The 20,923-nt window shown below is 35.7% G+C and overlaps 1 protein-coding gene across 9 annotated transcripts in view; it reads left to right on the top strand.

Annotated features, from left to right (window-relative positions):
* Window positions 1–20,923, top strand: part of SPATA16 (spermatogenesis associated 16) — a 236,212-nt gene that overhangs the window by 150,612 nt on the left and 64,677 nt on the right. For all 9 annotated transcript variants that reach the window (XM_038583921.1, XM_038583920.1, XM_038583919.1 and 6 more), the window contains exon 6: window positions 9,502–9,649. In XM_038583921.1, the coding sequence (XP_038439849.1) occupies window positions 9,502–9,649 (148 nt within the window). The remainder of the gene's footprint in view (window positions 1–9,501; window positions 9,650–20,923) is intronic.

The following is a 20,923-nucleotide window of genomic DNA, read 5'->3' as shown; positions in this document are numbered from 1 at the left end:
CATGGCTCAGAGCAAGGGGCTCTGACTGGGATAGAACTGGCTTGAATCCCAGCTCTGTCACAACGTAACCCTGTGAACTACTGCATATGGAGTTTTCCTAATCTTTCAAATGGGATAATGCCTATTTTCCAGTGTTGCCTTAACAAGTAAAGAAAGTAATGTATCTACAGCACCCAGCCGATGTCCAGAAAGACTCCCTTAATTGTTAAATGAGTTTTACAGATTTCTCAGTGAATTAATTGAAGGCTGCCCAGTCAGAGTACAACAGTAGGTTGCACTCTGATGACAGAAAGTTAGTCCCTGCAACATATTTCTTGTCTCCAAAATGAACATCCTTGGATTCTTTCAACTTTTCCAAAGTACAGTTTTTCAAGGGCATCCTAGACTTTTCTTCTCAAAGGCATCTCACATAGTAGCCTAGGAGATAAAACAAATGCTTGTTGGGGGTAAAAAAAAAGTACAAATCTAGAAACCAGGTCACCGAGTTCTTGTCCCAGCTCTGCCATTAGTCAGCATTGTGCACCAGCAAGCCCAATCTAAAACTACCAATCAAGAAATACAATCAGAAAACAATATACATTTAGGGAAAGTAATATCTACCTTCATATAATTAAACTAAATATAGAGAAGAAATGCACAATGACAAAAAAGGGTCCAAACTGTGCTGACATTTGCCACCAAACACAGAGGCTAAAGCCCATTAGTAATACCCATTTGTGCTTATGAAATAATTACAGGTAATGTAGCTATTTATTCCTGTGATACCTTTTGGTGACTCATTTTAAGTCATCAAGAATAAAAGCTCTGTGGCATCCTAAAGAGTCTGAAGGCTGCTGAAACCCACACTTGTAACTCTGAGTTTCTATCAGCTGGTATTTCTCTAGTGTGCAAGCAGAAAATTATTCAGGGTCTTTAGAACAAGAATGTACTTTAAAAATTCTATTTATGAATTATATGCGCTCTGCCATTAAATAAGCTAGACCAACCCAAGCACATTATTATTTAAGTTCCCTTATCAAGAAGCCTTTCATTTAATTTTTGTAAATGTTTCTCTTTGAGACAGGCCTGCTAATTGATAGCATTCCTTAAATCTAATGAAGAGCTGGTGGGCAAAACAGTCTTATTGTGGTCAGTAGGTATGGAGGATGAATATTCTGTTTTGTGTTAGTTATTGTTGTAAAGAGGATCTTGACCTGGTTTAGGTTTGGTGTGGTCTATTTGGTTCTCTGTTAGAGTTAGAGTCAAGTTCTTGTTGTCTTTGAAGATAGGAATGAGATAGTCATGGAAAAAGAAAAAAGAAAGGAAAACTTGATCTTATACTTCTAGGAATTTGCATTCTAACTAGAAGGATGAAAAGTCACTGAGTGGGAGAGAAAGCATTAGTTTAGGAGACATGCACTCCTCTCCTGCTTCCTTCCCTCATTTTGTGACCTGGGTTAAGTCATGAGAACTCAGCAAACCTCAGTTTCCCTGGTTATAAAGTTGAGTGATTTTAAAATAATATCTTGGATTCCTTTCATCTCTTTAGTTCTATGCTAAAGGGACATAGATACAAAATTTTACTACCGAATGTGATTAATAATTAAAAATTAATACAGAGTAAATTTTAGGCATTAAATGCATATATATATATAGAGAGAGAGAGAGGGAGCCTATAATGCCTATACATTATACATGCCATTAAATGCCTATACATATATATGTTAAAATTTTATAACCCTCACATACACTACTAAAGTACTAAAGTAAATTAAAATGCTTTAGAACTTAAAATGATATTTATTGTGGCTATTTTTAAACAAGATGGATTGCAAAGTAGAAATTCATAACAGCTGTATAAAAATTTGTTCACCTTGGTATAGGTAACTCATTCATACAATCTGGTCATTTCCAAACACTGCAAATAAAAATTTAAATATCTTGATTTAAACTGCATCTAGACATAACTTTCACATCACTAGACTGATAAATGTAATGGCAAAGCTGCCAAATATTCCCTTATATTAGAAAAATACAGAACTCACAGTGAGGGTTGTTTAATAAAAGAACTCCCATAAATCCAAGGTAATATTTCAGCATTAAAAAATGTTGCTCATCAAGGCAGGGGCAAACAATCAATTATTACATATTTTATTCTGACATACCATTATATTAATAAAATCATTGTAAAAATGTCAATCTGGACTATTGCACAAGCGATACAGTGAATAGGTTTATAGGGAAGTCTCAAAGTAAGGTATTTTGCTCTTTAGCTAAATTGGCTCTTTAAGTTAATTCTAAATTTCAGGAAAATTGTAATCTTTCAAATTGAACCCATATACATGCAGAGGGTTGAATTTGAAAATTATCGGTCACAAAAATTTTCTTTTTCCATTTTCTAGAAAATTCTAGTCATCATTCAAAATTACATCGTTACCAATGTAATTGCAAAGAACCATATTTAGCCACTAAAAACTAAAGATTCCCATCTCATCAATCATTTATAGTCTGCAAGTAGAGCCCTGCTTCCTGTGTCTAATGCTAACTCTGAAAATAATACAATCATAATATTCATCCACTAGTAATACCTACTTAGATGGACTTTATGAGGATTAAAGGAAATAGGATATAAAAAAGCATTTCTCACACTACTGAATAAAAAGTTATTTTATCTCCTAAAATACCATGTTTTTTTTGTCTACATTTTAAATAATACATAAAGCTTAGTAGAAAAAAATAGATTATGAAGGACATACAAATTTTCTTTTATTATTGTTTGTGAATTAGGATAGACTAACTGCTATAACAATCAACTCCAACATTTTGGTAATTTAAGACAATAATAGTCTATTTCACACTCATGCTGTAGTTCATTCAGTGTGGGTGTCCCTGATTGGTTCTCCTCAAATCAGCAATAATGAGAACAACCCATAGTTCTTCCACCATGTAGCTCCATCATCCTCCACGTCCTGGGCGTCCTCCCGCTTCAGGAAGATGATAGAAAAAGAAAATAGAGGATCCATACGAGGCAGCATTTTATGGGCCAGACCTAGAAACAGTATCATTCCTGCTTACATTGCACTGATCCACACAGAGCCACAGGCTACACTTAACTGCAAGAGGGACTGAGAAATGCCAACCATGTGCCCAGGACACATATACATATATATGTTCTAAAATTCTCTAACTCACATACACTGCAAAACTTAAGTAAATTAAAGAATTTATAATTTAAGCTGATGTTTATTATGACTGCTTTCAAACAGGAAAGTAAAACCCAGGAGGGAAAGACACAATTTTTTAAAGACAAACTGAAATATAATATTTGAGACCCTAATTCTAAATTCTATGGCATTAAAAAGCTGCTCATCCTGAGAAAAGTCACTTAAGCCTCTTCAAGTCCCTCAATTCATCTCCAATTCAGTGAATTGAGCTGGAAAATTCCCAAGGTCCTTCCAGATATAATCTTATAAGTAAAGCAATTTACTGCAATGATGGTCAACCCTGATGTTGGAAGCATTAAAGGAATAATTTGATAATAATCTATAATAATTTGATCACATTTTCTAATTAGAACTGACAATATTTCTGCTACTGAACGACCATCACTGGACACATAGTTAAAAAGGTTGCAGTTTGTCCAAATCTTCCAGCAAAAATGTAGGGGGAAAAATTTCATAATCGCACCATCCTGAAAACATTTGTGGTTTGTGGTTTGCCAGATTTATCCTAGGCACCTTGAGAGCTCTTAAAAAATTTACCAGGAAGAAGCAACCTTCTTGGAGTTAGAAGAAGGAATGAATTTTATTTGTTTCTTTTTTGCTAGTCATCTTTTCCCTCTATTTTGATGGCCTTTCCTTTACTCTTGATGAAGTATCTCTCTTTCCCTGTCTCCCCCATCATCTCCCTCGTTATAAAATTATCCTGGGCAAATTGATTTCCGAGGTAGCAAATGGTTCTTTTTGCTCAGCTAAAGAACAAGGAGAAATTATTATAAGTTACTGTTTGTAGAGAAAATGAGCTGCCCACATACATTCTTGGTTTATGTACCTATAAGCTTTAAAACTTGATAAATGTGAGGATAACAATAGAGAGAGTTATTAGAAATAACCCAAATGTAAACACATAATTTCAAAGCTTTTTTGTGTGTAGCACCAGAGAAAGCATAATTAACAGCAATGTACACTTAACCAACAGGACATGTAGACTGACTGTTTTCCCCTTCCTTGTTCACATGTGGCATCTATTGACACCAGAGAAACTCACACATTGGGAAAGAATAACTCAGTTGCAGAAAATGTTTGTCAAATTAAAAAGTATCACTTGAAATCTACCTTTCCTTTTAGCACAGCTTACTTTTTTTTTTAAAGTTTTTATTTACATTCCAGTTAGTTGACATACAGTCTAATATTAGTTTCAAGTATCAAGTACATTATAATGATCTAACAGTTCCATCACCCCAAGTGCACTCCTCAATCCCCATCACCTATTTAGCCCTTTCTTCCCACCCACCTCCCTTCTGGTAACCATCAGTTTGTTCTCCATAGTTAAGAGTCTGTTTTTTGGTTTCTTTTTCTCTCTCTTTTTTCCCTTTGCTCATTTGTTTGGTTTCTTAAATTCCACATATGAGAGAAATGTCTTTCTCAGACTGACTTATCTCACTTAGTATAACACTTCCTGGCTCCATCCATGTCATTGAAAATGGTAAGATTTCATTCTTTTTTATGGTTTTTTTTCCCCCTTTCATCCTTTTTTTATGGAGTAATATTCCATTGTATATGTTATACCACGTCTTTTTTATCCATTCATCATTCAATGGACATTTGGGCTGTTTCCATAATTTGGGTATTGTAGATAATGCTGCTATAAACACTGGGGTGCACGTATCCCTTCAAATCAGTATTTTTGTATTCTTTGCATAAATACCTAGTTGTGTGATTGCTGGATCATAGGATAGTTCTATTTATTATTTTTGATGAACCTCCATTACTACTTTCTGCAGTGGCTGCACCAGTTTGCATTCCCACCAACATTTCAAGAGGGCTCCCCTTTTTCTACACCCTTGCCAACACCTATTGTTTGTGTTGTTGACTTCCATTCTGACAGGTGTGAGGTAATATCTCGTGGTAGTTTTGATTCGCATTTCCCTGATGATGAGTGATGGTGAGCATCTTTTCATGTGTCTGCTGGCCATCTGTAAGTCTTCTTTGGAGAAATGTCTGTTCATGTCTTCTGCCCATTTTTTTAATTGGATTATTTGTTTTATGGGTGTTGAGTTGTATCAGTTCTTTATAGATTTTGGATACTAACTCCTTTACCAGATATGTCATTTGCAAATATTTTCTCCCATTCCATAGGTTGTCTTTTAGTTTTGTTGATTGCTTCCTTCACTGCACAGAAGCTTTTTATCTTGGTGAAGTCCCGATAGTTTATTTTTGCTTTTGTTTCCCTTGCCTCAGGAGACCTATCTAGGAAAAGTTGCTATAAGCCAATGTCAGAGAGATTACTGCCTGTACTCTCTTGAAGGATTTTTAGGTCTTTAATCCCTTTTGAGTTTATTTTTGCGTATGGTGTGAGAAAGTGGTTTAGTTTCATTTTTTGCATATGGCTGTCCAGTTTTCCCAACACCATTTTGAGGAACAGTCTTTTTTTGCCATTGTATATATTTTTTCCTCCTTTGTTGAAGATTAATTGACCATGTAACTGTGGCTTTATTTCTGGTTTTTCTGTTCTGTTTCATTGATCTAAATGTTTAGCTTTATACTGTTTTGATCACTACAGTTTTATAATATAACACGACATCTGGACTTGTCCATACGTCCAGTTTTGTTTTTCTTTTTCAAAATTACTTTGGCTATTTGGGGTCTTTGGTGGTGCTGTATGAATTTTAGGATTTTTTTTTCTAGTTCTGTGAAGAATGCCATTGGTATTTTGGTAGTAGATTGCTTTGCATAGTGTAGACATTTTAACAATATTTGTTCTTCCAATACACAAACATGGAATATCTTTCCATTTCTTTGTGTCATCTTCAATTTCTTTCATCAGTGTCTTATAGTTTTCAGAGTACAGGTCTTTGACCTCTTTGGTTAGGTTTACTCCTTGGTATATTATTATTTTTGGTGCAATTATAAATGGGCTTGATTTCTTAATTTCTCTTTCTATTGCTTCATTATTGATGTATAGAAATGGAACAAATTCCTTAGTACAGCTTACTTTTTACAAGCTGCAGTTCCTTATCTGGTATCTTCCTCTATTTATTTTCAAAATCTAGGAGAATCTTACACTGATGATAAAAAATAGATTATAATCCATATTTTAATAACTATGATTATTACAAAATATTCTAGCATTTAAAATTCCTGAAGTATAATTTTTCAATTTACAGATATTAGACTCTTCATGAAAGACAAGCCCAACCCTACATTACTAAATTATTACCATCTCAAAATGAAAACCTGATATCTTGGTGTCTAACTCAGTCAAAAATTCCTTCTATTTTAGCAAAGCTAATTTTCTTCTAGATCATTTCACATAATCTAGGTAATGAGTCACTCAGTAATGCACCAGAAATGTTATATATATAAATGTTATGTATATAGACATACATATACATATACATATAATAGAGTATATAACATATACCCGATTCCTTTACAAGGCCTTGTGAGACAGGTTCAAAGCCTCAAGAGTGTCTATCTCTAGAAGGACAAAAAACATTAATACATTAAAACGCAACAAAGATATGTCAAGATCTGGTGAAAGAGTAATGTGTATTCTCATTCTACTCTGTATTACAGTAGTTCTTCTTGGAGTTATAATAATGTCCTTTGAGAAAATATTTCTATGGAGAATTCAATTATTATTCTTACATACACACTTATGCTCACTCAACCACCACCTTACTCATCTTCAAGATGGAGGGCAGAAGCCACAAGAAACAATCCCATTTCTAATGGTTCTGATTAGGGAGAAAGGGAAGCCATGCTCCAGCACATACCCTTGTGAGTGGAGAGCCCTGCGAAAGCCTAAATGCAATTTGTTGAGAATCAAGCCAAGAGTACAGTGCCTTAAATGAACAGATCAAGCTGCCACACAAAAGACCACATTTCTGCCACTTGCAGAAAAGCTGGTGTAGGCTCTTGGGCATGAGTCTTACTGCCCTGCTGTGAGATGGCTTAACAACATTACCCTGCCAACAGTCACTTAAGCTGCCAGCAGTTGGAAAAGAAATGGGATGGAGGGAGTGTTTTCTTCTACCCTGGCCTTCCTGGGATAGTTAATGTCTCTCTGGAAGCAAACTAAAGGATTAAATAAATTCATTAATATTTTTTGATCCAGAATTTAAAGCAAAATACCCTTCATCAAGGTATTTAGAGAGACCATCAGAAAAGCTATTTGGGAGTTAGGAACTATTATGAACAGAATTGTTTACCCCCCAAAATTCATATGCTAAAGTCCTAACAAGGTGCTGCAGATGGCCACTGCATTGCAAATAGGGTATTTAAAGAGGTAATTAAGTTCAAATGAGGTCTTTAGGTGGGTTTTAATCCAATATAACTGATGTCCTTATAAAAAAAAGGAGATTAGGAGACAGACATACACGGCGGGGGGCGGGGGGGAGAACAATGTAAAGACATATGGAGAAGCTACACAGCCATGTACAAACCAAGGAGAGAGGCCTAAGGAGAAATCGACTTTGCAGACACCTTGTCTCAGACTTCTAGCGTCTGGAACTAGAGAAAATGAATTTCCATCATTTAAGGCACCCAGCCTATGATACTTTGTTATAGCAACTCTGCAAGCTGACACAGGAATAGTTTACCAAAGGTAGAAAAGTCAGATTGTAACCTTAGAACTGAGATCTAAAACCGCTCCCCTCTTGCGCATATCCAGGTAGGACTACTTACATTTTTATCTTGCCAGGCCATCCCCTGATGGGTTCCAGCAGTGAACATATGTAAGCCCCAAATTAGAGAAATTATTCTCCTACTTAGTATAAAGGATCTTTATTTTTGCTGAAGGACCGGAACCTGGTACCTAAACACCACGTTTGAGTTCTTAAATCCATATCTCTGAATTCCTAGACCTGCTGCCTGCATTACCCTTGTTAGCTTTCCACAGCTGATACCCAGGCCTCAGCACCCGGGTCCTGCTGCACGTGCATAATCCATTGCTCCCCGGCTGTGTGCTGGCTCTGGGTTTGGAAACACAGTACTATTCTTGGTTCCCCTGCAAGTTCCTCAAACCTGGAAAGGGCAATGTTGCAGGCAGTGTAAGTTCTTTCATTCAGCCATTCAGAAATTTGCCCCAAATTTTACAAATTTAAAATGTAAATTAGAAAGCTTCCAGAATTTTCTAATGAGAGTCTTGGAGAAAGGAGGACCCTTTGCATCAAGAAAATGCTTACAAAGCTGCTCTTTTGCCCACAATACAGACAGTCAGAGAGGCCATTTGAAATCACTAAGAAATGGAATAGGCAGTGAACAAGTTAAATTAGGTCGCTCAGTTTAAAATCAACCCCTTATTGCTCTTAATATCAATCAGAAACTTGTTTACAAAATGCTATGCCAGTAATAAGAGAAATTGCTGTTTGTTAAATGGTTTTTCTTCGTTGGACAGTTCAAATCTATTATTTTTCCTTAGGGTTGTTGGCACTCTTAGTTGTTACTGAAAAAATTTATTCCTATAAATACATATAAATTCTTATAATATGCTTGTATGCTATTTTCAGAAAAATGAGATAACTATGGACGTTTCCACTTTTTATTCAATGTTTAAGCCTCATTAGAAGGAAAAGTTGTAGAACAGGAATAAATTCCTTTTAAAACTTCACATAACTTTCTTTTTTGGTCTGTTTCAAATAGTAAATGGACCTAGTTAAAACAGGAAGTTCAGGGTGATGGCAGGCTTTATCAAGAATGGTACATGAGCAAAGAACATTTAAAGAAATTCTTAAATAGCAAAATCGATCTCAAGTGGCTCTTGTGATCTGGAGGGAAGGGAAGCTTTAGTGGGAGGAAGTTGAGAAAGGTTTTTCTTATTCCAAAAGGCTTTCCCACGTATTAGAAGAAGAAAAAAATGTACTTTGTCTAGTTTGTTGTGTTATTTATAGAAAATACTTAAATCTAGATTTTTCAGTTAATTTTTTCAAAGTACAAATTGCTCATCAATGTCTGTTCAAGAGTAGGATAATTATGTTAGACTTAAGAGTTTGATTTTTCAAATTGAGTAAAAAAAATCACACCTTGGAAAATAGAATTTTTATTTTAATCTTAAAGCAAGCTCAGTTTAGAGGCGCCTGTTTACAAACTTTCTTCATTTAATTGGTTTTCTTAATATGAAATAGTATTTCCAGAACTAATTAAAATTTTATTCTAATGAATATTCAAGACCAAAATATGTTATCTTTGCAGTACAGTATATAGATTTTTAAATCATCCATAAAGGTAATTATATTTTTTTACATTCTTAAAAAGTCATATATTGTTATTGATGCCAAATGGGTTGTTTGCTTCCTCTCAGGCCATGATTGAAGAAGCCATCACCAGAGCGGAATCTTTCTCAGTTATGTATACACCATTTGCAACAAAAATCAGAGCTGATAAAATAGAAAAAGTAAGAGAGGTTTTCACAAAAACTCATCCTGCGTATGTGGAATATATCTACACAGGTAATATTCAAGTTATTAGCTGATAGTTTATTTCCATTAAAGCAAATACAGGGCTATTTCTGGTTTATTTATCGTTTCAGTTGTAGGAATACATTGTTGGGATCTTTCCTTCATTTTATTGTACTTTTTTTGTCATTGTAAGTTCACTTTTTAATCTCCATTACCTATTTCTCCCATCTCCATCCCCACCTTCCCTCTGGTAACCATCATTTTGTTCTCTACAGTCAAGAGTCGATTTCGTTGTTTACCTCTCCTTTTTATTTTTCTCATTTGTTTTGTTTCTTAAATTCCATAAAGAAATAAAATCAAATGGTATTTGTCTTTCTTATTTTGCTTAGTTTTAAACTCTCTAGCTCTATCCATGCTGTTGCAAATGGCAAGATTTCATTATTTTTTATGGATGAATAATATTCCATTGTACATATATATCACTTCTTCTTTATCCATTAATCAGTCGATGGACATTAGGGCTGTTTCCATAATCTGGGTATTGTAAATAATGCTGCTTGCTATAAACAGTGAGGTGCATGTGTCCCTTTGAATTAGTATTTTTGTATTACTTGCATAAATACCTAGTTGTGTGATTGCTGGATCATAAGGTAGTTCTATTCATTATTTTTTGATGAACCTCCATACTGCTTTCCACAGTGGTTGCACCAGTTTGCATTCCCACCAACAGTCCAAGAGAACTCCGCTTTCTCCACATCTTCACCAACACCTATTGTTTCTTGTATTGTTGATTTTAGCCATTCTGACAGGTGTGAGGTGATATCTCGTGGTAGTTTTGATTTGCATTTCCCTGATGATAAGTGATGGTGAGCATCTTTTCATGTGTCTGCTGGCCATCTGTAAGTCTTCTTTGGAGAAATGTCTATTCATGTCTTCTGCCCACTTTTTAATTGGATTATTTGTTTTATGGATGTTGAGTGGTATCAGTTCTTTATAGATTTTGGATACTAACTCCTTTACCAGATATGTCATTTGCAAATATTTTCTCCCCTTCCAGAGGCTGTCTTTTAGTTTTGTTGATTGTTTCCTTCACTGCACAGAAGCTTTTTATCTTGGTGGAGTCCCAATAGTTTATTTTTGCTTTTGTTTCCCTTGCCTCAGGAGACCTATCTAGGAAAAGTTGCTATAAGCCAATGTCAGAGAGATTACTGTCTGTACTCTCTTGAAGGATTTTTGTGGTTTCAGGTCTCACATTTAGGTCTTTATTCCCTTTTGAGTTCATTTTTGTGTATGGTGTAAGAAAGTGGTTCGGTTTCTTTTTCTTTCTTTCTCCTTTCTTTTTCTTTTTTCTTTTTTCTTTTTCTCTCTCTCTCTCTCTTTTTTTTTTTTTTTTTGCATGTTGCTGTCCAGTTTTCCTAACACCTTTTTTGAAGAGACTGTCTTTTTCCCATTTGAATATTCTTTCCTCCTTTATCGAAGATTAATTGACCATATAACTATGGATTCATTTTTGGATTTTCTGTCCTATTCCAGTGATCTATGTGGCTACTTTTATTAAAGTACCATACTGTTTTAATTAATGCCACTTTGCATTCGAACTTGAAATCTGGATTTGTGATACCACCAGTTTTGTTTTTCTTTTTCAAGATTGTTTTGGCTATTTGAGTTCTTTTATGGTTCCATACAAATTTTAGAATGGTTTAGAGGTACATTATTTTAATCTGATGTGTTGAAATGAGAAGTGATTTTAAGTTTTAAGTAGAACTAGTCCTATTAGTCTATCACAATATTCTTTGTGCCATGATGTTTCTATACTTTAAAAGAAGAGGTATGGGTGACTCAATCAGTTGAGCATCAGCTCTTGATGATTTCAGCTCAGGTCATGATCTCAGGATCCCGGGATGGAGCCCTACATCAGGTTCTACACTCAGTGTGCAGTATGCTTGAGATTCTCTCTCCCACTCCCTCTGCCCCTTCCCCTCCCCTCGGTCTCTAAGATAAATAAATGCTAAAATAAATAAATAAAAGAGATAAAATCTAGAAACTCATTTTTAAAAGATTATTTATTTATTTATTTATTTTAGAGAGCGAGAGAGCGCGAGAGAGAGAGAGAGTGCAGGGGGAGGGGCAGAAGGACAGGGAGAGAAGCAGACTCTCTGCTGAGCCCAGGAACCTGATGCTGATGCTGGGCTACATCTCACAACCCTCAGATCACGACCTGAGATGAAATCAAGAGTTGGATGCTTAACTGGCTGAACCACCCAGACACCCATAAACTCTAAAATTTTTTAAAATGAAGGAATGACCTATGATAAAATGCCACCCTTCCCCACATTCTTCATCAGTAAACTGGAGGATTACAGTATTTTCCTGAAGATGAATTTTTTTCCAGTACTTTCTATTTCTATTTTCCTTCTTCCAACTATTTCACACTTCAAACTTCCCTTGTTTCCTTATGTTCTTGGATCATTGATATACAAATGAGATCTGGATGGTTAAGTGTACATAGAAGACACAGTACTGGTATTATCCCTTTTTCTCTTGTCTTTGGAAGCCACTTGCTTTTGTTCATTCATTCAGAAATACTTTTTAATATCTACTATGTGCCCATCATTATTCTGAATAAAGGAAAAGATTTTCTTGTGCAAAATTAAGAGCCACTAGTGACTACCATGGTAAATGCACATTCCTAGTATCACATTCTCTTATTAAGAGCTCTTCATTCCTTTTCATAGTGGTTTTGGGGCCAAATCACTCGTTTATATGATCAATAATGTACTCTGTTATTGATCACTTTTAAAGTGGCAGGCATTATGGATAAGATGATTCTCATTTAGAAACAAGAAAATAGCAACCAGAGAAAACAAATACCTTTTCCAAAGATGCACAACAAATCAGTGTTGGCAGCCTTCAGATTTGAACCCATGTCTTTGCCATTGAGCTATGCCATTTCCTTCTGATAGGAGCCGAGATGTGATAGAAGCATTAAAGGTCCTAAGTAGTCCTTATTTTATTCCACAATGCTTCAAGCTCTTTTGAGGAAACATATTACATAAGTCTAACTAATGATGATTGAATAATGAATCTCTAAAGAAAAATGAGAACTTGAGGGCATGGAAAGGGAAGAGAAGAAAGCACAGTGCATGCTATAATGACCACTGATGCCGATTTACTTTGAGCATTTTTGTAAGGAAGTGGATAAAAATGTTTTAGAATGCACATTTCTTGCTAAGTGTTATAAAACAATAACTATTTTATTATGGATATCTTAAGAGGGGGGCATGGCCTTAATAGCAAACAAAGTCACTTCTATCTAGTGTCATGGAAAATGAATTAGATTCAGCTATTTCCATTTCTATTCTTGGATCCATTGGTAATGAAGAGAAAGTCATTGAGGAGATCACCTGTTTGACAATTTCTCTACTGGTAGAATGAGTTTAGTTATATTTAACCTACTTCACAAGAGAAGTCATGAAGATTAATTAATATTTTGAAAACGCTGTTGCCAGTGAGAGTTTAAAAACAATAATAATATTAATGAGCCAGATTTATGTCTCATGTAACTCCATCAAACCTGTTAGCAAGATGAATTGTGATCTATTGGCAAGATGATTCATGCTAAAGGATCTTATACATTGGAAAAGAAGATAATTATAAGTTACTAATGATTGTTTCTATTATTTTATAATTACTAATTGCTGCAGTATGACAGTGCTATATAAGAAAATAGAGAGGGAAGACACAGCTTCTGGAGGGAAAAGCAGAGGTAAAGAAAGCAGTCTTGAGTTTTAAATTTCATTGAGATTGCTTAGGTTCTTGCCCTGTAGAACCTGTACTTTGGGTGAACAAGGCTATTGCACTGATGACATTACTTGACCGTTACAAATCAGTGAAGGATCTTCCCCAAAGTCATTGCTGGAATGATAGTGAAATCACTGTTATTAACTGTCTGTGTACAGTCTTAGTGGTCTGGCTTCTTTCCCCCCATGCAATTCTAAGGAGAGTGAAGACACAAAACATAAAAATAGGAAAGGTCAAATGTTACCTTTATCATCTGGATCTCTCTTACAGGTGATACCAAGTGATTAGGGCAGGCATTGGTAGCCAAAGGCAGGAGCTAGAAAGTAAGTCACACAAAGAGAATAGATATTTTTGTTTTGTTGGCACTTCCCCAAAACCAAGATTTTCCTTTTATCTGCCTTGTAGATAGAATTTAAGAAGCTTCTATCCTGACAAAAATGTATTTAGTTATTTATTTCAACAAGTAGACATGCAGCAGATATGACTGGCCAGAGCAGATGTGTGCAAACAGGCTTTTCTTTTTTTACCTATACATATTCATCTTTGGTCTGTTCAGAGCCAATAATATATTCTATCCCATTCCAAGGGACTCAGTCTCATTTAGTGATTTCTAAAACTTAGGTCTTTCTTCAGTAACTATGTAATCAAATTCACCAGCTCCCCTCCCCTTTCCATGGGATTTTTTTCTCCCTCTGGTCTGGTTTCAAATTTCATGGAGCTCAAGCATACCCAGTGTCTAAAGAGGTCAGTGGGCATGTGAGGAAAGATTCTTTTTTTCAAAGTCTGGTGCAGGCTGGTACAGCTGCTGATTACATGGCTAATGCCACTTGACTCTGTTGGTGAGCAGGACCAAATGGGCTCATTTATGTGACACATTAGGTGACCCAAGGACACCTATATGAATTCTCCATGCTATATTTTGGTGTAGATGCTTCCTAATGTGTACACCAACCATCTCCACCACATAAGTTGGTCCTGGAACCTAGAGCCATTCTCTCAGATTCCCTTTCCCTGCCAGGATGCTGGCGTGAACCCAGTCACCTTTTAGGTCTTAATCTAGAACCCTCCTTTACTCCATGAAGACTGGAAGTAGTCATAGCCCCCTCTCCAGCTTTCTATATTAGGCTGCCATGTCTCTTCTTTATGCTCCAGAATCCCAAGAACCTCAGGACAGAAGAAGATCAACAGTGGAGATGGATGGTTTGTTCACCTATTCATTTATTCATCGAACATTTATTGGGTACCTCTATTCCAGACACTATTCTAGGGAGTGCTAGAACATACTTGTTCCTAAGAAAGGATCTGACTTTAGTAATTCATATTTCAGGGTGAATATTGGACTATGTTTTTTTCATTCTTCTGGAGAATATTTTCTATTAAAACCTAAGCTCAAGTGGTGGAATGGAAAGCTGACTAATTAAAAGAATGATGGAGGAGAAAACAGACAAAGGAGCAGTTTGGAAACAGAAATCCTTGCCACTGAAGGTGGCAGAGACTAGCTAGTTGTTTACCAAGCTATTTTTTCCTCTCATGTATGCAACTAAAATACATTTCCATCCTCTCTTGTGACTCAGTAATGGCCAATAGAAGGTGAGCAGAAATAATCCATGCCACTTCCAGACCTGGCCCATAAAACCTTACATGCAGAACTCTCTTTCTATGGCCACTGCAGATAGGATCGTAGAACTGAAAGAGCCAGAGACAAAAGAAGCTTGCATTCCCTGAATGACCATATGGAAGGCCCCACCAAATACCCACATGAGCAAAAACCAAAATTCTCGTGCTTGAAAATCACTGAGATTTGGATTTGGAGGTCTTTTGTTTTGGGTGCTTTTGTTGTTGTTAAACCAGGTAACTTTGCTCTCATGCACTGCCCTACATCATACACAAGTAGGCAGCTTCTCACTCCATCTGCAATGCACACAATCAATTCATGTGAACTCGATGACTAAACAAACACTCCTTCATGTGCAATCAGCTCCACCCTCAGAAACACTCAGAGTTTATACACATTCTTTTCTACTTCACACTCCTTCATCCTTCTCCGGACAACTACAGGTGAATGCTTTCATACACACATGTTGGTATCCACCCACAGAAAGATAACATTTCAGGAGACCCACTGACAGACACACAGAGATAGAGACATAATTGTGAAGTTTTCATTGCAGCAAGAGAAATTGAGGCCATAAGTAAGAATTTCTAAATTATAGAGGTCATCTAAATAAACAGTCAGCAGATGAAGGTCATAAAATCCATATCTTGAAGGTCTTGGATGAGGAGTTACCCCTCTATGTTGTGCTGGATAAGTAGGTATTGTCATTAAAACTTGGAGACTGACACACTTAATTCCCCCAGCAGGGGCTGGCAGACAAACCTCCCACTCAGAAAGTCTGCCCAACTCCAGGTCACCTTCGTCAAGCCTAGACAGTATTGAGTTCATTACTCCTTGGTCATGTGACAGTGCAGTGAGCCCAGCAATAGCTGGCAGAGGTGGTGGTAATGAGCAAGAGTTTTCACAATACAGATTTCCCAGGCACTGTATTTTTCTCTAGCTCACCCCCAATTCAACAGTCACCCGTGTCAGGTATTTCCACACAAAAAACAGATGGAAAAGGGAAAGTTATAAAAATAAATCAATTTTGAAATGCATGTGGGTATAAATATATTTAATCTTTTTACTGAATAGGCCAACTAAATTAGTGATTTATTATGAGAAAAACCCACTTTACCCTCAGTGGCAGGCACTAGAACCATATTGCCCTTATAACGTCTACAAGTCTGATGAGAGAAGGTTAAAATTCAAATCTGCCTTTTGGGACAATCAGGCTTATACATCCTCAGGAACTTACCATGCATCCTTTGTTATTTGGGGAATACGGTAAGACCCACCAAAATCTTAAAGCCATACTATAATAGAGCTGTATTGCACTATGTTTCACAGAGAAAAAAATTACTGAATTTTTAGCCATGTAGCTATCCATTTTTCTTATTTAAGGAAAAATTTGGTTTGATTCATGCAGAGTAGTCAGGGTATATAAAACAAATAATAATTCATCAGCCCCAGAATGATTATGTTTTCATTTATAAAGATTTTGCTTGAGATTTTTATTCATATATTCCAGCAAAATAATGCAATTTTGTATAGTTCTTATTCTTGCATGGTTGTATTTTAATAATAATAAAGTAATACAATAAGCATATCCTGTCTCCTCTTGATGAAAATATCAAGATTTATTTGCTAAATAAATAAATATTCAGTAATGGATCTATGCTTAGTAATGTTTAATAGAAAAGTTTTCTGGATCAGATATCAATTACTTTAACACTTAGGTGGATAGAGTCATATTTTGTCTTTCCAATGCAATTTAACTCCCAGGAGTAAATATGTATGTTCAGAGGAATAATATACTGTTTTAAAATGGGACTTTAAGAATTGCTTTTTACTGAAATTTATAACCCTGTTCTTGTTCAGTCATCATTTACCAGTAAGGATAATACATCCTTATGCTTTCTAAAACATGAAGTTAAAAATTCCTCATTTTATTCTTTCTTCTTTAAAATGTAATTTTATCATGATCATGAGTTTTCAAGATCAGACTATTTTCCTCTTTGTAACTCACTTTCTCAAATGGAAAAGGTTATAGAATTAAAGAGACTGTATCCCCAATATTATTATGAAAGTGTTATGGCCAGGTTGGTTATAAAGGCGATAAATCATCTTCTATTTGTACCACAGAATTCTTGTTAGAAACAGAGAATCATTCCCAAAGTACAGAACTCCCTCATACATAGAGCTGAAGTCTCTCTTCTTAAAATGTGAAAACGTTGGTCTCTCCAATGGGAAGTGTGGTTTTCTGGCACTGTCCTCTATCTTCTCAACAAGCAGTTTATTTGCCCTTTGCAGTAGCAGGTTACAGGTCTATTTGCCTCTGGTCTCCATCATCTACTCTTACCTCCCGTGATTGCATTTCTCCTGGACCTCTCTGGAACTTTAATGCATCCTGCTTAGTGTGTTTTCTTATGGGATCTGACTGAAGACAGATGGAGTGGCATTTAAAGAAATATCATTTAATAAAACCCAAAATAAGTGGCAGTAATGTAAATTTTTACTGCAGCCTCTCAAGAAAAAACAACGGGTTGGGGCAAGATGGAGCTTTACAATGGGATACATGGCAGGAAGTAGGTATTATAGGTTCTTTATCCATAATGCTCAGCCAAACCTTGTGATACACACACACACACACACACACATACACGTGCACACGAATATGACAACCTCTCTCCAAGTGCCCTTTCCCAATCTAAGCCCTCCAAATATTCTCCCTAAATTTATGCTCTCATAAATAGATTAGGTCCTTTCCAGCGTTAACTATAGGACTACTGTGAATGAGATAGCTGATCCTGTTTAACAACTATATAAAATTTTAAAAACACACTTTGTGCATTAATCTCATTTATGGCTTTATCACCCATCTCTTTTCCTCTTGCTCTATTTTCTTCAAACATTCTTTTACACTTTTTCTTATGTCATATGTATTTATGTAAGGCAAGTCATTACACTTCCTAGTGGGATATAAACAAGTAGATTACCAATTCAGATTTTCAGAAAAATTAAGGTTTTCAGATTATGTAAGGCTTTTGTTATGCATTCTTGGTTAACTATCCAAGAGATACTTTCTATATGATGTAGAATCTAACCAAAACTGAAAAGTAATAATTATGATAAAGATCAAGAAAACTTGTGCTAATATACATTCAAGTTTAATTATTGGTAATAACTCCATAATAATGTTATCATAAAAATGGCATCACCAAGATGTATTCAATTTTTCTATCTTTGTACTAGCTGTGAAAATTAATTCCTAATCCTCAAACTGTTGGGATGTCTTGATAAGATATTCTTTCCCAGATAGTCAACTTGAAGAATTTATAACTGCCTTGCCTCTCAACTATAATATTTTAGGATTCCATAGAATTTGTACATATACTGAACTACTAGCTAAATCCCTATAACAGAAATCTTTGGTTAAATCCCTGTAACAGAAATCTTTGGTTTCAAGTGGTAGGAGTCACAGCTCAAACTGACTTTAGTAGATTTAAGTTTTAAAAGGGTAGGGGGAGACATGGAATACATTGACTTATATTGTTGAAAGATCCACAGGCGGCACTGCCTTTAAATGCAGCTTACTCCAACAGCTCACTCACTACTCTGTTCTCTGCAGTCAGCTTCATTCTCCAGTTCTGCCTGGTGTTCCACTACACATACCATCCCTTCAAGTGCTAGGATCTTGGGTAATAGCAAAATGCTCAAAGATCATTACAGATTTCAAATCACACTGTCCTGAAGAACAGTGAGTGCCTCTTCCACACAGTCCCTGGGACTCACTCTTTCTTATTGGCCTAAATTGCCCTTATGCTTATGATTGAACCGAAACTGAGGTCAAGGTAATGCCATGGATTGATTGGTCTATGTCAGTTAGGTCTTACTTTTAGAGCAAGTAGAGATTGAGAAATTCTCTGAGGGGAAAAAAAGAGGTGAGAAGGAAATATATAGGTAGCTAACCAACCAATGTCCATTCTAATCTTCATATAATGCAAAAATATAGCTAGGGCATCTGGGCCACTCAGTTGAGTGTGTCTGACTCTCGATTTCAGCTCAGGTCATGATTTCAGGATCCTGAGATCCACCCCATGTCAGGCTCTGTGCTCAGTAGGGAGTCTTCTTGGGATTCTCTTGATTCTCTCTCTCTCTCTCTCTCTTTCCCTCTCCCCCTTTGCCCCTCCCCTGTTTGCTCTCTCTCTCAAATAAAGAAATAAATCTTTAGAAATATAGCAATTTACAGGAATTATAACAATATTGTATTATTTCTTTGATTGTAAGTCTAATACATATTGAAGGGAATATCAGTATCTTTAATGTATGTATTGTCTCAGGTCTACTTTGGTGGGGATGGAATTGAGGAACTGTCCCAGAATAAATACAACACATCACATTAAACGTAAAACTTTGGATTTAACATGATTTCCAAATGAAGTGGAAATGGACTATGCATAAAAGTCCTGCAGAATTATTTGTTTTTCAAAGTTTACATATGGGTTGTGAGAAGACACTTTAGAATTCAAAGATTGTTTTTAGAGAAGTAGACCAGCAGCCTGAAGTGAAAATTAAGAATCTTAGGAATGGAAACCAATTTTTTCCACTTGCATCTAGAACTCTGAAATTATAATGAAGGTCAAAGAGAAAAATATGGCTCATTATACAAAGATTCATTATACATAGAGCTTTCTCACACATCAAATGCAAAAATAAAAATATGCTATGTTTTTAAAGTAGAAACTGTTTTATTATTTATGGGGGGCAATAATGATAACTTCCTGCAAAGTTGCTGCCTTTTGCTATTTTCTTGCTGATGTGAATTTGTGGATAACTTCCAAGATAGAAGTATTGGCATTAAAAGGAGTACAAGATAAAACTCAGAAAATGGTTGGGAAAGAACTAATGACAAAGTGTTGGCATTACGAAGGTATTGCAGAAGCTAAACTCTGAGACTGATCAGTAAAAAGAAGTCATATAAAACTGACATGGTCCCATCTCATACTGAGCAATTGGGACCTTTAGAAATGAGATTTTGCTCTAACCCAAAATGTCAGAACATTCTGTTATGGACAAAGGGCAGAGAAATGACACAGACACCAGAAAAGAGAAAAGGAAATGAAACTTTGAGAAAGGTGATAATAGGACACTAACAGATCTGCATACTTCTAAAAGAGTTTTTAAATTTCTTGTGCTTTTTCTTTTTAAAAAATTTTGCTTTGAAGAGTTCATTCATAACCTGTTGGCTGTGCTTATGATGAGGCATCTAACAGAAAACGCTGATCCTGATGACCTCTAATCTTTGTACTTAACTTCCAGAGAGTTTAAATTTTATTTTACGGACATTTAACTTCCTAACACTTAAAGCTATCCCTCATCTACAGAGATGAGTCTGCTGATCTACAATCAATAGTTCATGTTTGAGCAGATGCTTTTCTTGTTTTGCCAACAGTTATCACTAAGTCGGACTCCTCCCTCTATTAACCCAATCTTCTTTTGTGACTATGAGTTTGTATTTCTCTGAGAACAAGCTGCAGCAAATGTACAACCCAAATATGAAACTAATTTTTTCCATCCAGGCAAAGCTGCTCTATTCATTTGAGCATTTACTCCACTGAATTATTTAATACTGATTATTTTATTTCCCTTACTCTTCATAAGTTGAACAGAACCACTTAAGGTTTAGGTAAAGTAAAGAACAAAGTCTGTGTGATATTTTTTCTAAGCTTAGGGACAAAGAAATAAATCATATCTCAGAGACTCTGAACATTTTATTCGTTCTTTTTGAAGTTCTTTTTCTGAAAAAGATTTTTGAAGTTTTTTTTTTTTTTTTTTTTCCTGAGCATTACAAATTCAGGACTTGGAAGAGTTTGTTTTTAGATTCAAATGTTGAAGAGCACCTACTACATGCTTGGGGAATGAACATA

This window comes from Canis lupus, chromosome 34, assembly GCF_011100685.1.
Source record: "Canis lupus familiaris isolate Mischka breed German Shepherd chromosome 34, alternate assembly UU_Cfam_GSD_1.0, whole genome shotgun sequence".
Taxonomy (NCBI): Eukaryota; Metazoa; Chordata; class Mammalia; order Carnivora; family Canidae; genus Canis; species Canis lupus.
Note: the sequence above shows the minus strand (reverse complement) of the source record. Positions and strands in the feature narration are given on the sequence as shown.